The sequence below is a fragment of the Oncorhynchus nerka genome, linkage group LG17 (assembly GCF_034236695.1).
Source record: "Oncorhynchus nerka isolate Pitt River linkage group LG17, Oner_Uvic_2.0, whole genome shotgun sequence".
Classification (NCBI taxonomy): domain Eukaryota; kingdom Metazoa; phylum Chordata; class Actinopteri; order Salmoniformes; family Salmonidae; genus Oncorhynchus; species Oncorhynchus nerka.
Window position 1 is genome coordinate 45,884,158 of NC_088412.1, and position 24,174 is coordinate 45,908,331.

The 24,174-nt window shown below is 43.4% G+C and overlaps 2 protein-coding genes across 3 annotated transcripts in view; both read right to left on the reverse strand.

Annotated features, from left to right (window-relative positions):
* Window positions 1-3,518: 3,518 nt before the first annotated feature.
* LOC135561443 (uncharacterized) lies at window positions 3,519-7,302 on the reverse strand. Of its 2 annotated transcripts, XM_065003191.1 has the most exons (11): window positions 6,923-7,302; window positions 6,502-6,572; window positions 6,237-6,414; window positions 6,085-6,136; window positions 5,916-6,002; window positions 5,787-5,828; window positions 5,545-5,718; window positions 5,430-5,465; window positions 4,777-5,330; window positions 4,385-4,496; window positions 3,519-4,290 (listed from the first exon to the last, which is right to left on the reverse strand). In XM_065003191.1, the coding sequence occupies exons 1-8, from the start codon at window positions 7,078-7,080 to the stop codon at window positions 5,430-5,432; spliced, it is 798 nt and encodes a 265-aa protein (XP_064859263.1). In that variant the 5' UTR covers window positions 7,081-7,302; the 3' UTR covers window positions 3,519-4,290; window positions 4,385-4,496; window positions 4,777-5,330. The 2 variants fall into 2 exon arrangements, 1 of the variants encoding a protein (XP_064859263.1); XR_010459462.1 differs by having other exon boundaries at window positions 5,545-5,828; window positions 6,085-6,146; window positions 6,502-7,302.
* A 4,280-nt stretch (window positions 7,303-11,582) lies between these two features.
* The window catches only part of pomgnt1 (protein O-linked mannose N-acetylglucosaminyltransferase 1 (beta 1,2-)), a 35,434-nt gene continuing 22,842 nt past the window's right edge, over window positions 11,583-24,174 (reverse strand). Inside the window, exons 15-21 of the mRNA XM_029686800.2 lie at window positions 21,736-21,808; window positions 17,787-17,915; window positions 17,565-17,690; window positions 17,262-17,371; window positions 16,862-16,997; window positions 15,572-15,681; window positions 11,583-15,343 (exon numbers count right to left, since the gene is read on the reverse strand). Of these exons, the coding sequence (XP_029542660.1) occupies window positions 15,262-15,343; window positions 15,572-15,681; window positions 16,862-16,997; window positions 17,262-17,371; window positions 17,565-17,690; window positions 17,787-17,915; window positions 21,736-21,808 (766 nt within the window). The 3' untranslated portion in view covers window positions 11,583-15,261. The remainder of the gene's footprint in view (window positions 15,344-15,571; window positions 15,682-16,861; window positions 16,998-17,261; window positions 17,372-17,564; window positions 17,691-17,786; window positions 17,916-21,735; window positions 21,809-24,174) is intronic.

Below are 24,174 nucleotides of genomic sequence, written 5' to 3' on the forward strand. Positions count from 1 at the left end.
TTTTGACCATGTTATTCATTAATGATGTGGGTACCGAGGAACTTGAAGCTCTCAACCCGCTTCACTACAGTACCATCCATGTGGATGGGAGTGTGCTCGCCCCTCCATTTCCTGTAGTCTACGATCATCCCCTTTGTCTTGCTGACGTTGAGGGAGAGGTTGTTGTCCTGGCACCACACTGCCAGGTCTCGGACCTCCTCTTATTGACTGCATCATCATTGTCAGTGATCAGTCCTTCCACCGGCGCGTCGTCAGCAAACTCGATGATGGTGTTGGAGTTGTGTGAACAGGAAGTACTGGGAGGGGACTAAGCACACACCCCTGAGGGGACCCCGTGTTGATGGCCAGTGTGGCAGATATATTGTTGCCTACCCTCACTGCCAGGGCCTAAAATAAATGTTTTGGTCCTCCAGCCACTGCGGCAGTTAGATTTTAAAAATCAACCAGCCACTCACATTTTTTAACAGACAAAATATTTTTGGTCTGTTAAAAAGTGCATTCGGAAAGTATTCAGACCCCTTTACTTTTTTCACATTTTGTTTCGTGACAGCATTATTCTAAAATGGATTAAATCATTTTTTCCCCCTCAATCTACACACAATACCCCATAATGACAAAGCAAAACATATATATATGCTGTATCACATCTACATAAGTATTCAGTCCCTTTACTCAGTACTTTGTTGAAGCACCTTTGGCGGCGATTACAGCCTTGAGTCTTCTCAGGGATGACACTACAAGCTTGGCACACCTGTATTTGGGGAGTTTCTCCCATTCTTCTCGCAGATCCTCTCAAGCTCTGTCAGGTTGGATGGGGAGCAGGATGCACCTGTGCTCAATTTCAAGTCTCATAGCAAAGGGTCTGAATACTTATGTAAATAAGGTATCTGTTTTTTTTATTTGCAATAAATTTGCTAAGACTTCTAAAAAACTATTTTTTCTTTGCTATTGGGTTTTGTGTGTAGATTGATGTGGAAAAACATGTATTTAATACATTTTAGAACAAGGTTGAAACATAGCAAAATGTGGAAAAAGCACTGTTCATACAAATACACACAAAAAAACAGATGACCATGCTTTACATTTGACATTTTAGTCATTTAGCAGACTTACACGTTAAGATAGCTAGGTGGGACATTTCATTTCATTTGAGCCAAACGTATCAGACGAGACCAAATGTTCAGCTGCTCCTTTAAGGGCACGAGGTGACAGTGGTAATGGGGCAACTCGAGTCAGGTCACCTGTGTCTGTGTGAGATTTGGGATCTGACTAGGGCATCTCTTTACTATTATTTGAAGCAGCAGATTCAAACTACTGTTGAAAAACAACTGAGCTTGTGAACAAAATGTAAATAGCCAAGAACGAGGAATTAGACCAACTTTTATGCCTGTGTGCAGCTCTTCCAAAAATGTATCTATCGGCACTTCATTCAGAGTGCACAGCTCTCCTGCCAGGCAGATTTGTGTTTGTATTTGTAATTCTTTGCGCGATTAGCAGCTATGAAACAAAACAGCAGAAATACTTTGAAAATAGCTACTGCAGAATTGTTCTACTATAAATCGTACATGTGCTTCTATTTGACTTTTGACTATTTTTATTCACGAATGTAATGCTCGCAATGTAGAACCCTGCAAATCGACCACCCGCCAACGTGGCTGGTGAAATAGACATTCTTATCTACCAATACCTACATTTACCTTAATTTGGCAGGTGGTGAGTGTTCATTTTATGCCCTGCTCACCGCCTGTGGGAGGAGCACCAGCTGTTCCGGAAGTCCAGGATCCAGTTGCAGAGAGTTGTTCAGTCTCAGGATCCTGAGCTTGGTGATGAGCTTGGAGGGGACTATGGTATTGAATGCTGAGCTGTAGTCAATGAAAAGCATTCTCACATACAGTGGGGCAAAAAAGTATTTAGTCAGCCACCAATTGTGCAAGTTTTCCCACTTAAAAAGGTGAGAGAGGCCTATAATTTTCATCATAGGTACACTTCAACTATGACAGACAAAATGAGGGGAAAAATCCAGAAAATCACATTGTAGGATTTTTTTATGAATTTATTTGCAAATTATGGTGGAAAATAAGTATTTGGTCAATAACAAAAGTTTATCTCAATACTTTGTTATATACCCTTTGTTGGCAATGACAGAGGTCAAACGTTTTCTGTAAGTCTTCACAAGGTTTTCACACACTGTTGCTGGTATTTTGGCCCATTCCTCCATGCAGATCTCCTCTAGAGCAGTGATGTTTTGGGGCTGTTGCTGGGCAACACGGACTTTCAACTCCCTCCAAAGATTTTCTATGGGGTTGAGATATGGAGATTGGCTAGACCACAATTAACCAACTGTTCCCCAGTAGGCTGTCATTGTGAATTAGAATTTGTTCTTAACTGTTAAATAAATACGCTAGCAGTGACATCGTCAGTCTTAAAGGTGAATAATTCATATTAAACTGTTGTTTTCCGATCAACAAAAATGATGTAATTAATGTTGTTGTATTGTGCTGTAACTTATAACAAACTATAATGTATTGGGTTCAATTAAGAAAGAAAAAAAGACTAATAGGATTCTGAATGGGGTGACAAAACACTACAAGATGTATGTATGCCTTTTGATTTACAGTAGGGTAAAAAGTAGTCCAATAGGATTCTGATAGAGGTGACATAATATCCTATTGGAAAATCACTAATCCTATAGGATATTTTCACTGGGGGAGGACTAAGGACTTTGTCCTGTTATGGTTCAGTCATACGTGGGTCTGGTCATGTTGTCAGGAAAACATTGTGGCCATAATGACAGCTGGGGCCTGTTGCACAAAACTAGGATAAGGGATTAAGCCAGGATATCTTGGTGATCCTGGCTCAATTGATCCGTAATCCGGTTGCACTAAAGATGGATAGGGGGCAGGAGGATATGTTATGGTATAAATTACCATGGAGATTTATTCTGTGGAGCTAGCCTGCTCCAGACCAGGCTAAATTCCAGGATCTATTTAATCTCATCCCTAATGTCAGTCAGCAGTCACCACAAATGGAAACCAATAGTTATTTCACTGCTCACTATACATTATCACATATAACTAGACCCACTGTTATTATTTAAATGTTTGTGATCATTAATTTCAATGATTTTGGATAAAAAATGATTTTTAGATGATGTTGCTATCATTAGATAATTTACAGTTTCCCATAGACTATAAGGCTATATATAAAATGATAGAATATTAGGGCCACAGAGGGGAAAAAAACACAAGTCATAATATTGTAACCAGTTGTTTTAAAGGAGGACAGTTGTTAAAATGACAGATGTGGGGCATTTCGTGAAATTGTACTTCAGTATGGTTTCATAAACAAAGACATGCTGATGTGCCAGAATATTAAGTATCACATTGTCATAAGTATCAAAACTGTAAAAACAATATGTAGCTTTTCTGCAGAAAGAACCAGCCTCATAAATTTATGACTTTATCCTTTTTCTTCAGTGTGGCCCTAGTACTCTGTCATATACAAATACACATTCCATATGAATATAAAAACACAATGTGTAACATTATGTTCCTTTATTGAATAAGGACAAAACAAAGCAGGTAAACCATCAGCTCCTTTCGAAACTGAAGTCACAGTGACTCTACAAGATGGAAAGCACAGAATCCAAGCATATTATACAAAATGATACATACACATTCAAAGGTCTGTATATAACACACCCTGCATGTCTGCACACTAAAATAAATGCAGGACAAATCCATACACATCAACTGAACAGACAAATGAATGGATGCAGTAGCCTCCCTGCAGCCTTGTATTACACACAGTATACCGCACAAACATCATAAGAGGCCAAATTCGTCAAAAAACGAACCCAAAAAAACCCAAATTCCTCTGCCACCGCAGGACATATTTAACCAAAATTGAAAGCACACATACTAACTAAAATAATTCAACACATATTGGTCCCTCAGCAGCCGACCACTGTCGTCATCAGGGAAGATTGCCGGATTGTCCCAGTCCATGGCTGGTGGCACTCTGGGGGCCCTCTCCTTCCTCAGGCAGGCCACATTGTGGAGGACAGCACAAGCCACAGTAATATCACATGCCCTAACAGGGCTGACCCTTAATTTGTGAAGGCAGTGAAAGCGTGCCTTCAGGAGGCCAAAGGTCATTTCAACTCTGGCCCTGGTCCTGGCATGGGCATGGTTGTAGGCCTGCTGTGCTTCCTGGGGTCTGTGAAAGGTGTCAGGAGAAAAGGCTGGCAGCCATACCCCCTGTCTCCCAGCAACACACCAGAGAATTCACCTGTCAACACAAAATCTCATCATTACTACCTCATAAACACAGTGATATTCTTGACACAGCCATGATGGTTATAAATAGGGGTTGTGTGGCTTACCTTGTGATAGGCACTGATAGATTTCAGAGGCCCGAAAGATTCTGGAGTCATGGACTGAGCCAGGCCATTTTGCCACAACATTGCTGATCACACAGTCAGCATTGCAGACCATCTGAAATCATAAGATGAGGAATATTACACCAATCAATGCACATCACTGGCAATGCAGAGTGTTCGTCAATGGACAATATCAAAAAGTTATGTTCACCTGAACATTAATGCTGTGAAAGGATTTCCTATTCACAAAATCGGCCTCATGGGCACCTGAGGGGCTTTTATCCTTATGTGTGTGCAGTCCACTGCACCAATGACATTGGGGAAACCTGTCACACAAAGTAATGAGTATCCTACTATGTGTTAACAGTTGTCCTGTAATTTGTAGATCCTCTTACCTGCAATCCTATAGAACTCCTCTTTGATGTCACAGAGTCTTCTGTGGCCAGGGAAGGAGATGAAGACATCTGCTAATGCTTTGATAGCCAGACACACACTCCTTATTGTGCGGCAAATTGTGGCCTTGTTCAGCTGTTCTGCATCCCCACTGAGTACAGGAAGGCTCCACTAGCAAAAAAGCGCAAGGCCACACAAACCATTTGCTCCACACTCAGTGCATGGCTCCGTGCAGTGCGGTGCTTAATCCTGGGACCCAGTAGTCTGCATAGATACCTGATGCCATCTGCAGAAAACCTGTATCTTTCATATAGATGGTCATCAGGGAAGGCCAGTGGGTCCAACCGGTCCCTGAAGACCCTTTCTCGCCTGAAGGCTCTCCTCAGCACAAGTGCTTCTTCATCCACCACATCTCGCACGAATGGGCATGCCATTGTCAGAGCAGAAAGGAACACACAATTTTGGGCCTTCATATAGGCTAGTGGCCACACCTGGTGCTGGGGGGGTGGGCAAAAGAGGGCGATGCCTTATAACGATGACTTGGTTGTACTGATTGCTGGGAAAATAAAAAAAAAACTTAGAAAGATGCCACCGTCCTGTGTGCTCACAATAAGAGCTCACATGTCATGGCTCACTTGACTTTACGAGAATATACCTAATTTTTATTTTGAGCTGTGTCATCTTCTTGGAGCTGGGGGAGGAAAGAAAAATAATGATTAATACATTTGTGTTACAGTTAGCATACAGTGTACATTGAAGGCATATCTCACCTCCCTCTCAAGTTTTTTTATTTCAAGGTCCAGTTTCCTAATTGTCCTCTTTTTTATTTCGGACTCCAGTGCAAGATTTTCCATCTTTTTCTTCTTGTACTGAATGTCTATGTCTGCCAGTTCTATTTGGCGCCGGAGGTGGTTGCCATACAACTTTCTGATAGCTTGTGAGCTCTGTGAACACAATACAATTAGCGCAGCTGGAATTTGGCAGGATGTGGTGTCCTTTTATTAATACGCACTATGTTGCCAGGCTGGTTTTCCCACTGTATAGCATCTGGGTCCTGTAAAAGAAATTAGATTTTTTGATTTTGATGAGGACTCCTCACCATTGTAGAGTAAATAGTACTTTCACAGTCTTAACATGATACCTCATGCCTTCTGGAATCCAGAGAGATGGTCTCCTCCTCATCATCGTCTCCATCATGTGCTGTTGCTGCTGCACTGGGGCCTTCACCCTATCACATTTAATCGGATTCATATTGAAGCTAGTAGACAAGACATGCCAGGCCTACAGTATGCCTTTGATGGAGTACTCACTGGATCAGCATCGTCTGGTGCTTGTGCTGGTGGCTCTAACAGGAACACAGTGCTGCCAGGCACTGCAAGGCAATAGGTAAACCAAAGTCAGACAGTCCAAATTGATTCAATATGAATGTGGTTGTATCCCATGTAAAGATGGAAGGACATACCTTGAATGAAGCGGGTGGCATCTTGGGAGGAACCTATGCTCGTCTCTTTCCCCCCCAGGGATCCCCTCTAAGACGGGCCTGCCTTTATTTAGCTCCAAGGCCATGTCCTCTGCTGGGGTAAGGTCAGCCTTTGGTGACCCACCACCCGTGCCTTGTCTGTGGGTATTCTTTTTCACTGCTAAAACAGTACAGACAATGTGTGAGCAGGCACCTTCTGGGTACAATATATGCTTGTGCTTTGTTAAATATTAGTCAGGGACCATACCATTCTGCAGAATGTTCTTGTATTTGATTTTGACCTGCTGCCATGTCCGTTTTGGCCCGTTCATGTTTAATCTACACACACACACACACACACACACACACACACACACACACACACACACACACACACACACACACACACACACACACACACACACACATTTAATGGAGTCACACTGCAAAAATTACTTGGTATTTTTGTCTTGTTTTCAGTAAAAATATCAAAAAATGTATCATAGCTTTATACAGTGTGATGGAGTTACTTTACACAATTTCACTCATATCTGCAGTGCATTTCAATTAAAAATTTAACCGTTTCATAATTACAGTACAACTGCATTTTTGGAGATGTGAATTAAATATTTGAATTGTAATTGTGATGTTTCAGCGGAGCGGTGAGTGTGTAATTGTGCACTACTTACGCATTCAGGCGGTCTGCAATACTTTGCCACGCTTTTTCTCTTTGCTTTATCACTGTGGCGGTGTTGCCTTTCTTCTTAATTATATCTTTTACCTCCTCGTATGCCTCCATGAGGATTTGTGCTTCCGACGGGGAAAAGTACGCGGCTCTAGTTGCCATGGTAAATCAGTTAATCTGTGATCTGTGGCGGGGTCTATTTGAGTGAGCCGTGAGCGCGCACCTATCCAGGATTGGTTTCACCTGGTTTAATGAATCCGTGTCTGCTCATCCTGGCTTGGTCTTTGTGCAACCAATTAAGCCTGGACGCACATGTTTTGGCTTCATTGAGCTCAGCTGAGTCATTTATCCCGGATGTCTTAATTCTACTTTTGTGCAACAGGCCCCTGGTGTTGGAAACAGAGGCTGTTACATGTAATTAAAGCCATGTCATTAATGCTGTAATCTAATCTCCCGAACACTTTCCCCCTCTCCTTGGTGACAGCCATGGTGGGGTCCATGTACACATGTTGTTACCTGTAATCTAATCTCCCGAACACTTTCCCCCTCTCCTTGGTGACAGCCATGGTGGGGTCCATGTACACATGTTGTTACCTGTAATCTAATCTCCCGAACACTTTCCCCCTCTCCTTGGTGACAGCCATGGTGGGGTCCATGTACACATGTTGTTACCTGTAATCTAATCTCCCGAACACTTTCCCCCTCTCCTTGGTGACAGCCATGGTGGGGTCCATGTACACATGTTGTTACCTGTAATCTAATCTCCCGAACACTTTCCCCCTCTCCTTGGTGACAGCCATGGTGGGGTCCATGTACACATGTTGTTACCTGTAATCTAATCTCCCGAACACTTTCCCCCTCTCCTTGGTGACAGCCATGGTGGGGTCCATGTACACATGTTGTTACCTGTAATCTAATCTCCCGAACACTTTCCCCCTCTCCTTGGTGACAGCCATGGTGGGGTCCATGTACACATGTTGTTACCTGTAATCTAATCTCCCGAACACTTTCCCCCTCTCCTTGGTGACAGCCATGGTGGGGTCCATGTACACATGTTGTTACCTGTAATCTAATCTCCCGAACACTTTCCCCCTCTCCTTGGTGACAGCCATGGTGGGGTCCATGTACACATGTTGTTACCTGTAATCTAATCTCCTGAACACTTTCCCCCTCTCCTTGGTGACAGCCATGGTGGGGTCCATGTACACATGTTGTTACCTGTAATCTAATCTCCCGAACACTTTCCCCCTCTCCTTGGTGACAGCCATGGTGGGGTCCATGTACACATGTTGTTACCTGTAATCTAATCTCCCGAACACTTTCCCCCTCTCCTTGGTGACAGCCATGGTGGGGTCCATGTACACATGTTGTTACCTGTAATCTAATCTCCCGAACACTTTCCCCCTCTCCTTGGTGACAGCCATGGTGGGGTCCATGTACACATGTTGTTACCTGTAATCTAATCTCCCGAACACTTTCCCCCTCTCCTTGGTGACAGCCATGGTGGGGTCCATGTACACATGTTGTTACCTGTAATCTAATCTCCCGAACACTTTCCCCCTCTCCTTGGTGACAGCCATGGTGGGGTCCATGTACACATGTTGTTACCTGTAATCTAATCTCCCGAACACTTTCCCCCTCTCCTTGGTGACAGCCATGGTGGGGTCCATGTACACATGTTGTTACCTGTAATCTAATCTCCCGAACACTTTCCCCTCTCCTTGGTGACAGCCATGGTGGGGTCCATGTACACATGTTGTTACCTGTAATCTAATCTCCCGAACACTTTCCCCCTCTCCTTGGTGACAGCCATGGTGGGGTCCATGTACACATGTTGTTACCTGTAATCTAATCTCCCGAACACTTTCCCCCTCTCCTTGGTGACAGCCATGGTGGGGTCCATGTACACATGTTGTTACCTGTAATCTAATCTCCCGAACACTTTCCCCCTCTCCTTGGTGACAGCCATGGTGGGGTCCATGTACACATGTTGTTACCTGTAATCTAATCTCCCGAACACTTTCCCCCTCTCCTTGGTGACAGCCATGGTGGGGTCCATGTACACATGTTGTTACCTGTAATCTAATCTCCCGAACACTTTCCCCTCTCCTTGGTGACAGCCATGGTGGGGTCCATGTACACATGTTGTTACCTGTAATCTAATCTCCCGAACACTTTCCCCTCTCCTTGGTGACAGCCATGGTGGGGTCCATGTACACATGTTGTTACCTGTAATCTAATCTCCCGAACACTTTCCCCTCTCCTTGGTGACAGCCATGGTGGGGTCCATGTACACATGTTGTTACCTGTAATCTAATCTCCCGAACACTTTCCCCCTCTCCTTGGTGACAGCCATGGTGGGGTCCATGTACACATGTTGTTACCTGTAATCTAATCTCCCGAACACTTTCCCCCTCTCCTTGGTGACAGCCATGGTGGGGTCCATGTACACATGTTGTTACCTGTAATCTAATCTCCCGAACACTTTCCCTCTCCTTGGTGACAGCCATGGTGGGGTCCATGTACACATGTTGTTACCTGTAATCTAATCTCCTGAACACTTTCCCCCTCTCCTTGGTGACAGCCATGGTGGGGTCCATGTACACATGTTGTTACCTGTAATCTAATCTCCTGAACACTTTCCCCCTCTCCTTGGTGACAGCCATGGTGGGGTCCATGTACACATGTTGTTACCTGTAATCTAATCTGAACACTTTCCCCCTCTCCTTGGTGACAGCCATGGTGGGGTCCATGTACACATGTTGTTACCTGTAATCTAATCTCCCGAACACTTTCCCCCTCTCCTTGGTGACAGCCATGGTGGGGTCCATGTACACATGTTGTTACCTGTAATCTAATCTCCTGAACACTTTCCCCTCTCCTTGGTGACAGCCATGGTGGGGTCCATGTACACATGTTGTTACCTGTAATCTAATCTCCTGAACACTTTCCCCTCTCCTTGGTGACAGCCATGGTGGGGTCCATGTACACATGTTGTTACCTGTAATCTAATCTGAACACTTTCCCTCTCCTTGGTGACAGCCATGGTGGGGTCCATGTACACATGTTGTTACCTGTAATCTAATCTCCCGAACACTTTCCCCTCTCCTTGGTGACAGCCATGGTGGGGTCCATGTACACATGTTGTTACCTGTAATCTAATCTCCCGAACACTTTCCCCCTCTCCTTGGTGACAGCCATGGTGGGGTCCATGTACACGTTGTTACCTGTAATCTAATCTCCCGAACACTTTCCCCCTCTCCTTGGTGACAGCCATGGTGGGGTCCATGTACACATGTTGTTACCTGTAATCTAATCTCCCGAACACTTTCCCCTCTCCTTGGTGACAGCCATGGTGGGGTCCATGTACACATGTTGTTACCTGTAATCTAATCTCCTGAACAATTTCCCCTCTCCTTGGTGACAGCCATGGTGGGGTCCATGTACACATGTTGTTACCTGTAATCTAATCTCCTGAACACTTTCCCCTCTCCTTGGTGACAGCCATGGTGGGGTCCATGTACACATGTTGTTACCTGTAATCTAATCTCCTGAACACTTTCCCCCTCTCCTTGGTGACAGCCATGGTGGGGTCCATGTACACATGTTGTTACCTGTAATCTAATCTCCTGAACACTTTCCCCCTCTCCTTGGTGACAGCCATGGTGGGGTCCATGTACACGTTGTTACCTGTAATCTAATCTCCCGAACACTTTCCCCCTCTCCTTGGTGACAGCCATGGTGGGGTCCATGTACACATGTTGTTACCTGTAATCTAATCTCCCGAACACTTTCCCCCTCTCCTTGGTGACAGCCATGGTGGGGTCCATGTACACATGTTGTTACCTGTAATCTAATCTCCTGAACACTTTCCCCCTCTCCTTGGTGACAGCCATGGTGGGGTCCATGTACACATGTTGTTACCTGTAATCTAATCTCCTGAACACTTTCCCCCTCTCCTTGGTGACAGCCATGGTGGGGTCCATGTACACATGTTGTTACCTGTAATCTAATCTCCTGAACACTTTCCCCTCTCTTGGTGACAGCCATGGTGGGGTCCATGTACACATGTTGTTACCTGTAATCTAATCTCCTGAACACTTTCCCCTCTCCTTGGTGACAGCCATGGTGGGGTCCATGTACACATGTTGTTACCTGTAATCTAATCTCCCGAACACTTTCCCCCTCTCCTTGGTGACAGCCATGGTGGGGTCCATGTACACATGTTGTTACCTGGCCAAAAGAGTCTGTTGAGATGTTTTGTTGAACATTCAATAGGTTGTAATTGCCATGTCTGATAGGTTGCCTTGATGTTATTTTAACAGTATGTTCCTACATATGAAAGATAATACACACTCAGGTATTAAATCAGTGCAAAACAACATATCCTGATTTATAGATGGAGAACGTTTTGATTACAAAAAGTGTGTGCTCTTTTTTTTTTGTGTCTTGGTTGTAATTACTTTCCACACCGTAATGGAGACAGAATAAGAGAAAACAACCTCACCAAGAACGAGAAAATTACAAATATTCCAAAGTAATAGATCAATGTTATGCCTGCTATAAATTCACGTGCTTATGTTAATCACACACCTGAGCATTCTTTCACCGCAACTCCCCCAAATCAATAATACAAACACTGCAAGAAAAACTGGACACCAGAATTTAAAAAACATATTTATTCATTTCATTGAGAGACTAATACTTCACATGTAAGTCAAACTGCAAAAAAAATGTTTATGGACAATTATCAAACAGACAAACCTCCATTATATAATAGATTTCTCTTTGAAATTAGAGGACTGTAGAGCTAGACAACGATACACACACACACACACACACACCAAAAATAACAAGTGGTTATTGTGACTGAAATGAAAACCATTGTTTTAGCTGCAGGATATTGGCATGGTACTGATGAAATGCACTGCAGCACACACACAAAAAACCTCTGCAAAAAAACTGATACAATATTCCTACTTTTACAAACAATTTAATCACCATTCAACCCTACAGTAGATATTGATAACATATCCAACATTTTTAAAAAGTGTTAGTACTTCAGAAAGCCTCCACCAGTAGTACCTTAAAATGTCTCTCAACCACACTGTGCAGAGACCATCATATGTGCAGAAACAGACAGACAACAGACTTTAGTGTTCACGGGTTGATGTTAACCACTGTTCTTTACGTGGCAAATGGCACCCTAAAGAGTGTACGACTTCTGTCCGGGGCCCACAGGGCTCTGGTCAAAAGTAGTGCAGTATATGGGGAAATAGGGTGCCCATATCTCATGTGCCTAATCTGCAACGACTAGCACTTTAAAACACAGGTTAATGAAACAAATTAATAAGCGGAGCCTTTTTATTCAGATAGAGGTATCTATACATGTACAGTTGAAGTCAGATGTTTACATACACTTAGATTGGAGTCATTAAAACTTGTTTTTTAACCACTTCACAAATGTATTGTTAACTATAGTTTTGGCAAGTCGGTTAGGACATCTACTTTGTGCATGACAAGTCATTTTTCCAACAATTGTTGACAGATTATTTCCACCGTTCAGATTGTATCACAATTCCAGTGGATCAGAAGTTCAAACACTAAGTTGACTGGGCCTTTAAACAGCTTGGAAAATTCCAGAAAATGATTTCATGGCTTTAGAAGCTTCTGATTGGATAATTGACATCATTGGAGTCAAGTGGAGGTGTACCTGTGGAAGTATTTCAAGGCATACCTGGCCGCCTCTCCTTCCAGTTCTCTGCTGCCAATGACTGGAACGAACTACAAAAATCTCTTAAATTGGAAACACTTATCTCCCTCACTAGCTTTAAGCACCAACTGTCAGAGCATCTTACAGATTACTGCACCTGTACATAGCCCACCTATAATTTAGCCCAAACAACTACCTCTTTCCCAACTGTATTTAATTTATTTATTTTTCTCCTTTGCACCCCATTATTTTTATTTCTACTTTGCACATTCTTCCATTGCAAAACTACCATTCCAGTGTTTTACTTGCTATATTGTATTTACTTTGCCACCATGGCCTTTTTTGCCTTTACCTCCCTTCTCACCTAATTTGCTCACATTGTATATAGACTTGTTTTTCTACTGTATTATTGACTGTTTGTTTTACTCCATGTGTAACTCTGTGTCGTTGTATCTGTCGAACTGCTTTGCTTTATCTTGGCCAGGTCGCAATTGTAAATGAGAACTTGTTCTCAACTTGCTTACCTGGTTAAATAAAGGTTAAATACATTTTTTTTTCATTTTTTTTAAAAAAATACCTTCAAACTCAGTGCCTCTTTGCTTGACATCAGGGGAAAATCAAAAGAAATCAGCAAAGACCTCAGAAAAATACATGTAGACCTCCACAAGTCCGGTTCCTCCTTGGGAGCAATTTCCAAACGCCTGAAGGTACCACGTTCATCTGTACAAACAATAGTACGCAAGTATAAACACCATGGGGCCACAACGCCGTCATACCGCTCAGGAAGGAGACGCGTTTTGTCTCCTAGAGATGAATGTACTTTGGTGCGAAATGTGCAAATCAATCCCAGAACAACAGTAAAGGGCCTTATGAAGATGCTGGAGTTAACAGGTACAAAAGTATCTATATCCACAGAAAAACAAGTCCTATATCGACATAACTTGAAAGGCTGCTCAGGAAGGAAGAAGCCACTGCTCCAAAACCGCCATAAAAAAAGCCAGACTGCGGTTTACAATGGCACATGGGGACAAAGATCGTACTTTTTGGAGAAATGTCCTCTGGTCTGATGATCGTTATGTTTGGAGGACAAAGAGGGAGGCTTGCAAGCCGAAGAACACCATCCCAACCGTGAAGCACAGTGGTGGCATCATCATGTTGTGTGGAGGGACTGGTGCACTTCACAAAATAGATCATCATGAGGTAGGAAAATTGTGGATATATTGAAGCAACATCTCAAGACATCAGTCAGGAAGTTAAAGCTTGGTCGCAAATGGGTCTTCCAAATGGACAATGACCCCAAGCATACTTCCAAAGTTATGGCGAAATGGCTTAAGGACATCAAAGTCAAGGTATTGGAGTGGCCATCATAAAGCACTGACCTCTATCCCATAGAAGATTTGTGGGCAGAACTGAAAAAGCATGTGTGAGCAAGGAGGCCAACAAACCTGACTCAGTTACACCAGCTCGGTCAGGAGGAATGGGTCAAAATGCACCCAACTTATTGTGGGAAGCTTGTGGAAGGCTACCTGAAACGACAGGGAATTTTTACTCTGATTAAATGTCAGGAATTGTGAAAAACTGAGTTTAAATGTATTTGGCTAAGGTGTATGTAAACTTCTGACTTCAACTGTACATTAGTATATCAGATCTGTAAACGTTAGGTAAAAAAAAAGAAAAAAGTAAAAATTTGATATGAATAAAAATCAGATTAAAAATAAAACATTTCAACGACTTGTTGGTTGATATACTGGCAAGTGAAATAAATAAACATAAGTTAAAATGTATAAAGGATTGACAAAGCACTTAGAAATAAAATAAAAATACAATATTTTCTGGTTGGGCAAGTTTCATCGGAAGCCACTTATTTATGCGGGTGTGTCCCCACAAAGCTGGGGGTGAGATTTGAGTGTCAATTATCCTCCCTCTCCTTTTCATCCAGTTTGTTTCTTCCACACATCATCCAACCGTCGTAAAGGAGACGCATCAAAGATGCAGTAAATGTCAACAGATCCCTTTTGTACTCCGTTCCTGGTCCAGCCTCTGTCCCCTCTCCTCTCCACACAGGTGGAGTGTCAGTATGGGGCATAGCTATATACACGTAACCATTTGGACGGAATCCTGTGGCACAGCCTAATACGGTCAATCTCCCACTTCGTCAAAAACCTTCTTCTAGTGAACCTCCACACAGTGAAAGACCAATGATGATCAGTGGTGCAGTCCAGTCAGTGTCTGACCACCACCGTAAAAACACCACTTCCAAGAAGCCTTGCCGTCTGTGGTAAGGCCAGGAGGGTGGTGTTGGTAGTAGGGTAAGGGTGCAGGCGTTAAGGCCAGGCTAGAGAGCGTGTGTGTGGGGGTGTTGGGCTACTCCACCTTTTACACTATTTTGAAACCGGTTTCAAAAAGAGACTATTTTTACAGTGTAAAGAAACGGATCTGGCGCCAAATCTGACCTCAGGAATCAAGATTCTCAAGCTACCTCAGTAGGCAGTGTGGATCACTTCTACACCACACCCCCCCCTCTGAGTGTTGTAGTGTAAAGAAAATGGCTCTCTGACGCCCCAAGCCCCTGCAAGAATGACCATAACACCAGTCGAGCGCATTGTGAAAGGGTGTGTGGTGGTGTTGGGCTAACGCTGCTCCATGGGAGCTCCCTCTTCTTTGGGCGGAGGCTCTAGGTGGATGGGTGTAACGTTCACTGGCTTCTTCACACTGACCAAAGTGAAGACAGAGGAAAAAATATAGATATTAGTGGTGGAAATAAGTTGGATTGGGATTCTGTTCTGGTTCAAAAAAAAAGTTTAGTTGAGTATACATTGTCATTCTATTATGAAGTACTGCAATTTGTTCTTAACTGACTTGTCGAGTTGAATGAAATGTTTAATAAAATGTGCCGAGGGGCCTTAACCATGACCACAGTGACGCACTATAATAACTTACGAGTATGGCGAGATAGGAACGGCCACAACCAGGACATGGTTCCTCTTCCTGAAGAGCCTCCACATGCCGTTGTGGTACCCTCTCACATCCAGATCCCACACATGGAGACACTGAGGAGGACAGCACACACGTTAGTCCGCAAAAAATAAAAAGTTCTCATGTGACAACAAATCATCAACAGTTTGATACAGATTCAGTTTAAGGTGAAAAAACTTGACTTTTTTTTGTTACGTTACAGCCTCATTCTGAAATGGATAACATTTTTATTTTCCTCATCAATATATACACAATACCCCTTAATGACAAAGCAAAAACAGATTTGTAGACATAAAAAACTGATATCACATTTACATACATTTTCAGACCCTTTACTCAGTACTTTGTTGAAGCACCTTTGGCAGAGATTAGAGCCTCAAGTGTTCCTGGGTAGTACGCTACAAGCTTGGCACAACTGTATTTGAAGAGTTTCTCACATTCTTCTCTGCAGATCCTCAAGCTGTCAGCTATTTTCAGGTCTCTCCAGAGATGTTCGATCAGGTTGAAATCCAGGCTCTCAAAGCCACTCCTGCATTGTTTTGGCTGTGTGCTTAAGGTCGTTGTCCTGTTGCAATCTGGAGCAGGTTTTCATCAAGGATCTCTATTTTGCGCCGTTCATCTTCCCTCGATCCTGACTAGTCTCCCAGTCCCTGCCGAATGATGAAACATCCCAACAGAATGATGCTGCCACCGCCATGCTTCACTGTAGAAATGTTGCTTGGTTTCCTCCAGGCGTGAGGCTTGGCATTCAGGCCAAATAGTTCAATCTTGCTTTCATCAGACCAGAGGAACTTGGTTCTCATGGTCTGACAGTCTTTTAGGAGCCTTTTGGCAAACTCCAAGTGGGCGGTCATGTGCCTTTTACTGAAGAGTGGCTTCAGTCTGGCCACTCTACCATAAAGGCCTGATTGGTGAAGTGCTACAGAGATGGTTTTCCTTCTGGAAGGTTCACCCATCTCCACAGAGGAACTCTGGAGCTCTGTCAGAGTGTCCATCTGGTTCTTGGTCACATCCCTGACCAAGGCCCTTCTCCCCTGATTGCTCAGTTTGGCCAGGTGGCCAGCTCAAGGAAGAGGCTTGGATTGCAAACTGTATGAACTTATATATACAGGTGTGTGCCTTTCCAAATCATGTCTAATCAATTGAATTGACCACAGGTGGACTCAAGTAGAAACATCTCATCTGAATACTTTCCGAAGGCACTGTATATTGAAATGTGAAGAGCTTGTCTCTATATCTCCCATCCCCCTCTACCTTGGCAAGCTCAGTCCAGGTGGATGTGTCAGTCTCCAGCTCCATCTTGATGTACATGACATAGGTCTTCCCCTCTGTATCAGGGATGAACAAGTCCTCACATGGGTTCTTACTGTGGTCCAGTACATCAGCCTCCCTGAGCACAACGCAGAATAACACATATGTTAGTCACCGAAAAGTTTTCCCTATGATTTTTTTCAGCAGTGGTGACAAGGATACTTTTCTGTGTACTTTGCTACTAGCGTCAGCGCAGACATGCTAGCTGTTCCCATAGACTTAGTTATTGAGGCAACGACTATCCATTTGAAAGCAAATCTCGGTGGAAATATATATATTTTTTAAACTCACACATGCGCACACAGCTTAATTTGTGGACTATATCTGATACATGCTCACTGACTTAAGTAAGTTCTGAATCTCCAACTCGTAGGCATCTTTCTTCAAGCCGTCAACATTCTTCAGCTGGACATTAGGAACCGTGTTGAGCCTGTGCTTCTTGAAATACACTTCCTAGAGAGGATAAATTAGGAAGAAACACTCAAATGCAAGACAGGTCAAACCCATAACCAGCTTATGAAAACCCACTGAGAAAATGTCAGTATCCTGATTCATCATCAAGTTCACTTTAAAATGGATACCAGCCTGAGCAGATGGCACGAAAGGCTATACTATAGTATTCTAGTAGTGAAGAAGAAGGCCTTACGTGGAAGTAGCCGTTCATGTTGAGTCCGATGATGCCAAAGTGGTAGGAGCGGGACACGTCAGGGATGATACACTCTCTGCCTTTCCTCTGTTCTGGCATACGCATCCACATGTCCCAGTCCCACAGCTACACACACACACACGTTGTCATGATCACACAGAGAAAATATGAACTATCAGTTTCGGAAACTGCACACACACACACACACACGTGTGCTAGTACCTTCTCAGGCGTGGGCCACTTGGGCTCCAGTTCGTCTTTGTAGAGACTCTTCTTCAGCACCCAGCCCAGGCCTGGCATACTCTCCACTCTGTAGAGGAGAGCTGGGTCCTCTGCGGTGTGCTCATAACCCTGCATAGCAGATATTAAAAACTACATAAAACACAATTTCCACACATTACAGTAATATATGCCAATTCCCAGACGCTTTTATCCAAAGCAACTTAGTGTCCTGGGTGCAGGGCCAGCTCAAGGCATAAGCGAAATAAGCGGTGTCTGCATGCTTCCCAGCCAAAACAGTTCGGAAGAGTTTGTGCATATATTATGACATTTCGTGACGTTTTTGTTCATTTTGGACTTTGGTGTGGGTTTTAAGGCTGTTCGGGCACAAGACATTTTTTCTAGAGGAAAGCCGAAGTGCGGAGTCGAAGTCTACGCCCCTTCGTCAGTGATTGGCCAAGAGTAGTAATTCTTCAATAAAGTCTGTTGTCATTCATTGAGACTCATTTTCATGCAAATTTTTTAATTGAGAAATACTGTAAAAATACGCAACTAAGATCCTCTGCAAAAACATAAAAATTAATGACATATTTCTTGAGTTTTTTTTAGATTGACTAATTTGAGGAAATTTTTTCTCTTTTTTCAAGCGAAGATCTATTAAGGGAGTATGTCAGCACACTCGTTGGTTCGGCTCGCCGCCAGCCGAATGGGGCCCTGTCCTCCATGGGCCCCCTATTGATTTTGTTAGTCATTCTCACTCAGATATCATATTAACGTGGCACAAGTCATGGCAAAATGTGTAGAATTGTAACTTTAAAAAGACCCCCACCAGTGGGCAAATCCACCCCTATTTCTACATGATTACTGTCCTATGGAGGAAATTCTCGTTTAGGTTCCACCTCCCGAAGAATGACGCAGCCTGCTAATACATATTCACGAATTGGGGGTGGGAATGTTCTGTTGATTTCCACGCGGTGTGGAGAAATCACAAGTAGGGGCCTGACAGCTGTCAGTGTATTTAGATAGCATGCTAACCTTATTCAGCTAATCTTATCTGTTGTTGCTTCACCTTATTCATAAGATTAGCCAGCTGGCTACAGTTGGTTTCGGAGCTGGATTTGTCATAAGCAATTAGGGAAATGTTCACCAGATGGATAGGGGAAACCAGTATATTTGACTTTGCCATATATTGTTATAGCCAAAGTCCTGGCATATTTAATAAATTGTGGCTCTGAATCCACCATAGAAATAGAAAAAGTAACATGGATAGTCTTAATTATTGAACGATTTGGATTAGTGTCGCGTTGTTCTACATTGTAATGGACACGGTGCCACCTTCGGTAGGCTGCTGGCAGGCTATTCAGCTGCGCTATAGCAGTGATAAGTCAGCCTGTGCTCATGTCATGGTTCTCACAGCTAGGGAAAGTCAAATCATAGGCTACAATGACTTTGCTCATGATGCACGCCGCAAGTGATATGTAAAACCAGTTTATAATATAGGATAAACACTTGTTATTTCTAGCTGCACCAATCTAAAGCAGTGAAGCGTGGTCAAAACCATTCATCTTGGGGTGGTGGGGGGAGCGGAGTTCCAAAATACAATACATGCAAGTTTACCATTTATAAAATGGTCATATACACGAAGTGTACATAACATTAAGAACACCTTCCTAATATTGAGTTGCGCACCTGGTCAGTCTATGACATGGAAAGAAAAGGTGTTCTTAAATAAATACAATTTTAAAAGATTCTATACTTAGTGTATATAAACTCAGCAAAAATAGAAACGTTCTCTCACTGTCAACTGAGCTTATTTTCAGCAAACTTAACATGTGTAAATATTTGTATGAACATAACAAGATTCAACAACAGACTAACTGAACAAGTTCCAGACGTGACAGAAATAATGAATAATGTGTCCCTGAACAAAGGGGTGGGGGGGGGGAATTAAAAGTAACAGTCAGTATCTGGTGTAGCTGCCAGCTGCATTAAGTACTGCAGTGAATCTCCTCCTCATGGACTGCACCACATTTGCCAGTTCTTGCTGTGAGATGTTACCACACGCTTCCACCAAGGCACCTGCAAGTTCCCGGACATTTCTGGGGGAATGGCCCTAGCCCTCACCCTCCGATCCAACAGGTCCCAGACGTGCTCAATGGGACTGAGATCCGGGCTCTTTGCTGGCCATGGCAGAACACTGACATTCCTGTCTTGCAGGAAATCACGCACAGAACGAGCAGTATGGCTGGTGGCATTGTCATGCTGGAGAGTCATGTCAGGATGAGCCTGCAGGAAGGGTACCACATGAGGGAGGAGGATGTCTTCCCTGTAACGCACAGCGTTGAGATTGCCTGCAATAACAACAAGCTCAGTCCGATAATGCTGTGACACACCGCCCCAGACCACGACGGACCCTCCACCTCCAAATCGATCCCGCTCCAGAGTACAGGGCTCGGTGTAACTCTCATTCCTTCGACGATAAACGCGAATCCGACCATCACCCCTGGTGAGACAAAACCACAAGTCGTCAGTGAAGAGCATTTTTTGCCAGTCCTGTTTGGGCCAGCGACGGTGGGTTTGTGCCCATAGGCGACGTTGTTGCTGGTGATGTCTGGTGAGGACCTGCCTTACAACAGACCTACAAGCCCTCAGTCCAGCCTCTCTCAGACTATTGCGGACAGTCTGAGCACTGATGGAGGGATTGTGCGTTCCCTGGTGTAACTCGGGCAGTTGTTGCCATCCTGTACCTGTCCCGCAGGTGTGATGTTCAGATGTACCGATCCTGTGCAGGTGTTGTTACACGTGGTCTGCCACGGTGAGGACGATCAGCTATCCATCCTGTCTCCCTATAGCTCTGTCTTAGGAGTCTCACAGTACGGACATTGCAATTTATTGCCCTGGCCACATCTGCAGTCCTCATGCCTCCTTGCAGCATGCCTAAGGCACGTTCACACAGGGACCCTGGGCATTTTTCTTTTGGTGTTTTTCAGAGTCAGGAGAAAGGCCTCTTTAGTGTCCTAAGTTTTCATAACTGTGACCTTAATTGCCTACCGTCTAAGCTGCTAGTGTCTTAACGACCGTTCCACAGGTGCATGTTAATTAATTGCTTATGGTTCATTGAACAAGCATGGGAAACAGTGTTAAAACCTTTTACAATGAAGATCTGTGAAGTTATTTGGATTTTTATGAATTATCTTTAAAAAGACAGGGTCCTGAAAAAGGGACGTTTCTTTTTTTGCTGAGTTAATATTTTTATACAGACTAGCTCAAAAATAAGTGAAACTTGACAAATGATCCAATGGATTATGATAATTTCCTGGTAAAAAAAATGGAGGTGCAAAAACATACGTTTAATTTGCTCCCTATCTCAGGCAGCCAAGCGCAGGCTATGGGAAAAGCTGTTTGGCTCAGCCAAACTTTATCTATTATATTGCTCAGCTCAGTCACGACTCGAGAAAGAACTTTGCAGGTGTTTCTGATTAATAAACAATGCCATGCTGGTGGGTGGTAACATTCAAATAAAACCCAGCTCTGAAAAGAAAGAGACTGAAAAGTATTAGCACGTCATATAGGGGAAACACACAGCATTGGCACTGAAAATATCACTTCGGGATTTCCCATTTCATCTCCAAATACAGTATATCATACTAAAACAATGACTTGACTTAAGTGGTTGTGCAACATCATTGGTAAGCTATTGGCATCGTCTTTCAGCTGAAAAAAAGTGAAATTCTACTCGTGGGCATTTAAAACATTTTTTTCTGTATGGCAAAATGTGTAGAATTGCAGGAAATTTACTTTAAAAAAACAATCTCTCTCTCTGTCATCAAGACGGGCCACAAATGTTGAGGTGGGGGGCCCCCTAACCCACTAGCCATGCTCTACCCACTGAGCTACAGCAACGAAAGGAAAACGTTTAAAGTGTGGAAAGTATCGAGAGGAGGACACTGACCTGGTCGTTCCAGGCCGAGATGCAGTATAAGCTGTCGTCCTCGTTGAGCAGATGGACGGTCTGGCTCAGGAAACTGGACAGGAACAACAACCATAACATGTCACCAACCATTGTCTTATTTCAGATGTCGCGTCGATTCCGCCTGCACTGATCTGTCACATTGGTTGAGGGACAAGAGTCGCATAGATGTCTTCATGCTGGGGATGAATAAAGTTGATCCAAGTCTATGATTCCCTACCACAAATACATTCCATTCCAGTATGTGACAGTTCTACCATCTCTACCAGTTCTTCCGAAGAGCATGTTTGCGAGGTTAAACAAGCATTGAATTCAGTTGGCCCCATACTCCAAATGTGTGTCAGTAGCACATGTTCAACAGTTAATACATTTAAGGATTGGGGCACACAAAGGAGAGAGATTTAGTAAAGCAGGAAGCATGTGGATCTACTGCCCCCTTTTGGTCAATAATAGTCATATTCATTCTAAAGCACAAACTCAGCTACATTAAACTCACTGACAAACTTCCAATGATCTTTGCGCTGAGATTGAAGTCTCGTTCTCTCTCGCTCCCCCTCACCTGAGTGTACTACACATTAAGAACACCTTCCTAATATTGAGTTGCACCTCACCCCTCAGAACAGCCTCAATTCATTGTGGGCAAGGACTCTAAAAGGTGTCGAAAGCGGGTCTGAATACTTATGTAAATGAATGTTCACTTACTTGTATTCTTTATACATTTGCAAACATTTCTGAACCTGTTCTTGCTTTGTCATTATGGGTTATTGTGCGTAGCTTGATGAGCAATTTGTAAGGCTGTAACGTTAAAAATTTTTTGGGGGAAAATTCTTAGGGTCTGAATAAAAGTATTCAGACTCCAGTTTTTCCACATTTTGTTGCATTACAGCCTTACTAAAAAATGGATGAAGTTTTCCCCCTCATTCTATACAATACCCCATTACGACAAAGCAAAAACAGGTTTGTTGAAATGTTCAAATATTTATACAATTTTGAACTGAAATATCACATTTACATAAATATTCAGATCCTTTACTCAGTACTTTGTTGAAACACCTTTAGCAGCGAGTACAGCCTAGAGTCTTCTTGGGTATGATGCTACAAGCTTGGCACACGTGTATTTGGGGAGTTTCTCGCATTCTTCTCTGCAGATCCTACCAATCTCTGTCAGGTTGCACAGCTATTTTCAGGTCTCTCCAGAGATGTTCATTCGGGTTCAAGTCCGGGCTCTGGCTGGACCACTCAAGGACATTCAGAGACTTGTCCCGAAGCCACTCCTGTGTTGTTTTGACTGTGTGCTTAGGGTCGTTGTCCTGTTGGAAGGTGAACCTTCACCCCAGTCGGAGGTACTGAGCCCTCTGGAGCAGGTTTTAGTCAAGGATCGCTCTGTACTTTGCCCCGTTCATCTTTCCCTTGGTCCTGTCTCGTCTCCCAGTTCCTGCCGCTGGATGGTGACAGGTTTCCTGCAGACGTGACACTTGGCACTCAGGCAAAAGAGTTCAATCTTGGTTTCATCCGACCAGAGAATCTTGTTTCTCGTGGTCAGAGTCCTTTAGGAGCCTTTTGGCAAAGTCTAAGCGGGCGGTCATGTGCCTTTTACAGAGGAGTGGCTTCCGTCTGGCCACTCTACCATAAAGGCCTGATAGGTGGAGTGCTGCAGAGATGGTTGTCCTACTGGAAGGTTCTCCCATCTCCACAGAGGAACTCTGGAGCTCTGTCAGAGTGTCCATTTGGTTCTTGGTCACCTCCCTGACCATGGCCCTTCTCCCCTGATTGCTCAGTTTGGCTGGGTTAGGGTTCTAGGAAGAGTCTTGGTGGTTCCAAACTTATTCTATTTAAGAATGATGGAGGCCAATGTGTTCTTGGGGACCTTCAAAGCTGCAGAAATGTTTTGGTACCCTTCCCCAGATCTGTGCCTCGACACAATCCTGTCGTCTCAGAGCTCAACCAACAGACAATTCCTTCAACCTCATGGCTTGGTTTTTGCTCTGACATGCACTATCAACTGTAGGACCTTATATAGACAGGTGTGTGCCTTTCCAATCAGTTGTATTTACCACAAGTTGTAGAAACATCAAGGATAATCAATGGAAACAGGATCCACTGGAACTCAATAGCAAAGTCTGAATACTTAAGTATCGTTTTTTAAAATAAATTTGTCAAAATAAAATAAAACCTGTTTTCACTTTGTCATTATCAGGTATTTGTGTGTAGATTGATGAGGGAATATTTTTTGAACAATTTTAAGACTAATGTTGTAACATAGCAGAATGTGGAGTAGGGAAGGGGTCTGAATACTTTCCGAATGCACTGTATATACACATGTAAAGTGTTGGTCCCATGTTTCATGAGCTGCTATAAAAGATCCCAGAAATGTTCCATACACACAAAAAAGCTGTCCTCTCAAATGCTGTGCAAAAATGT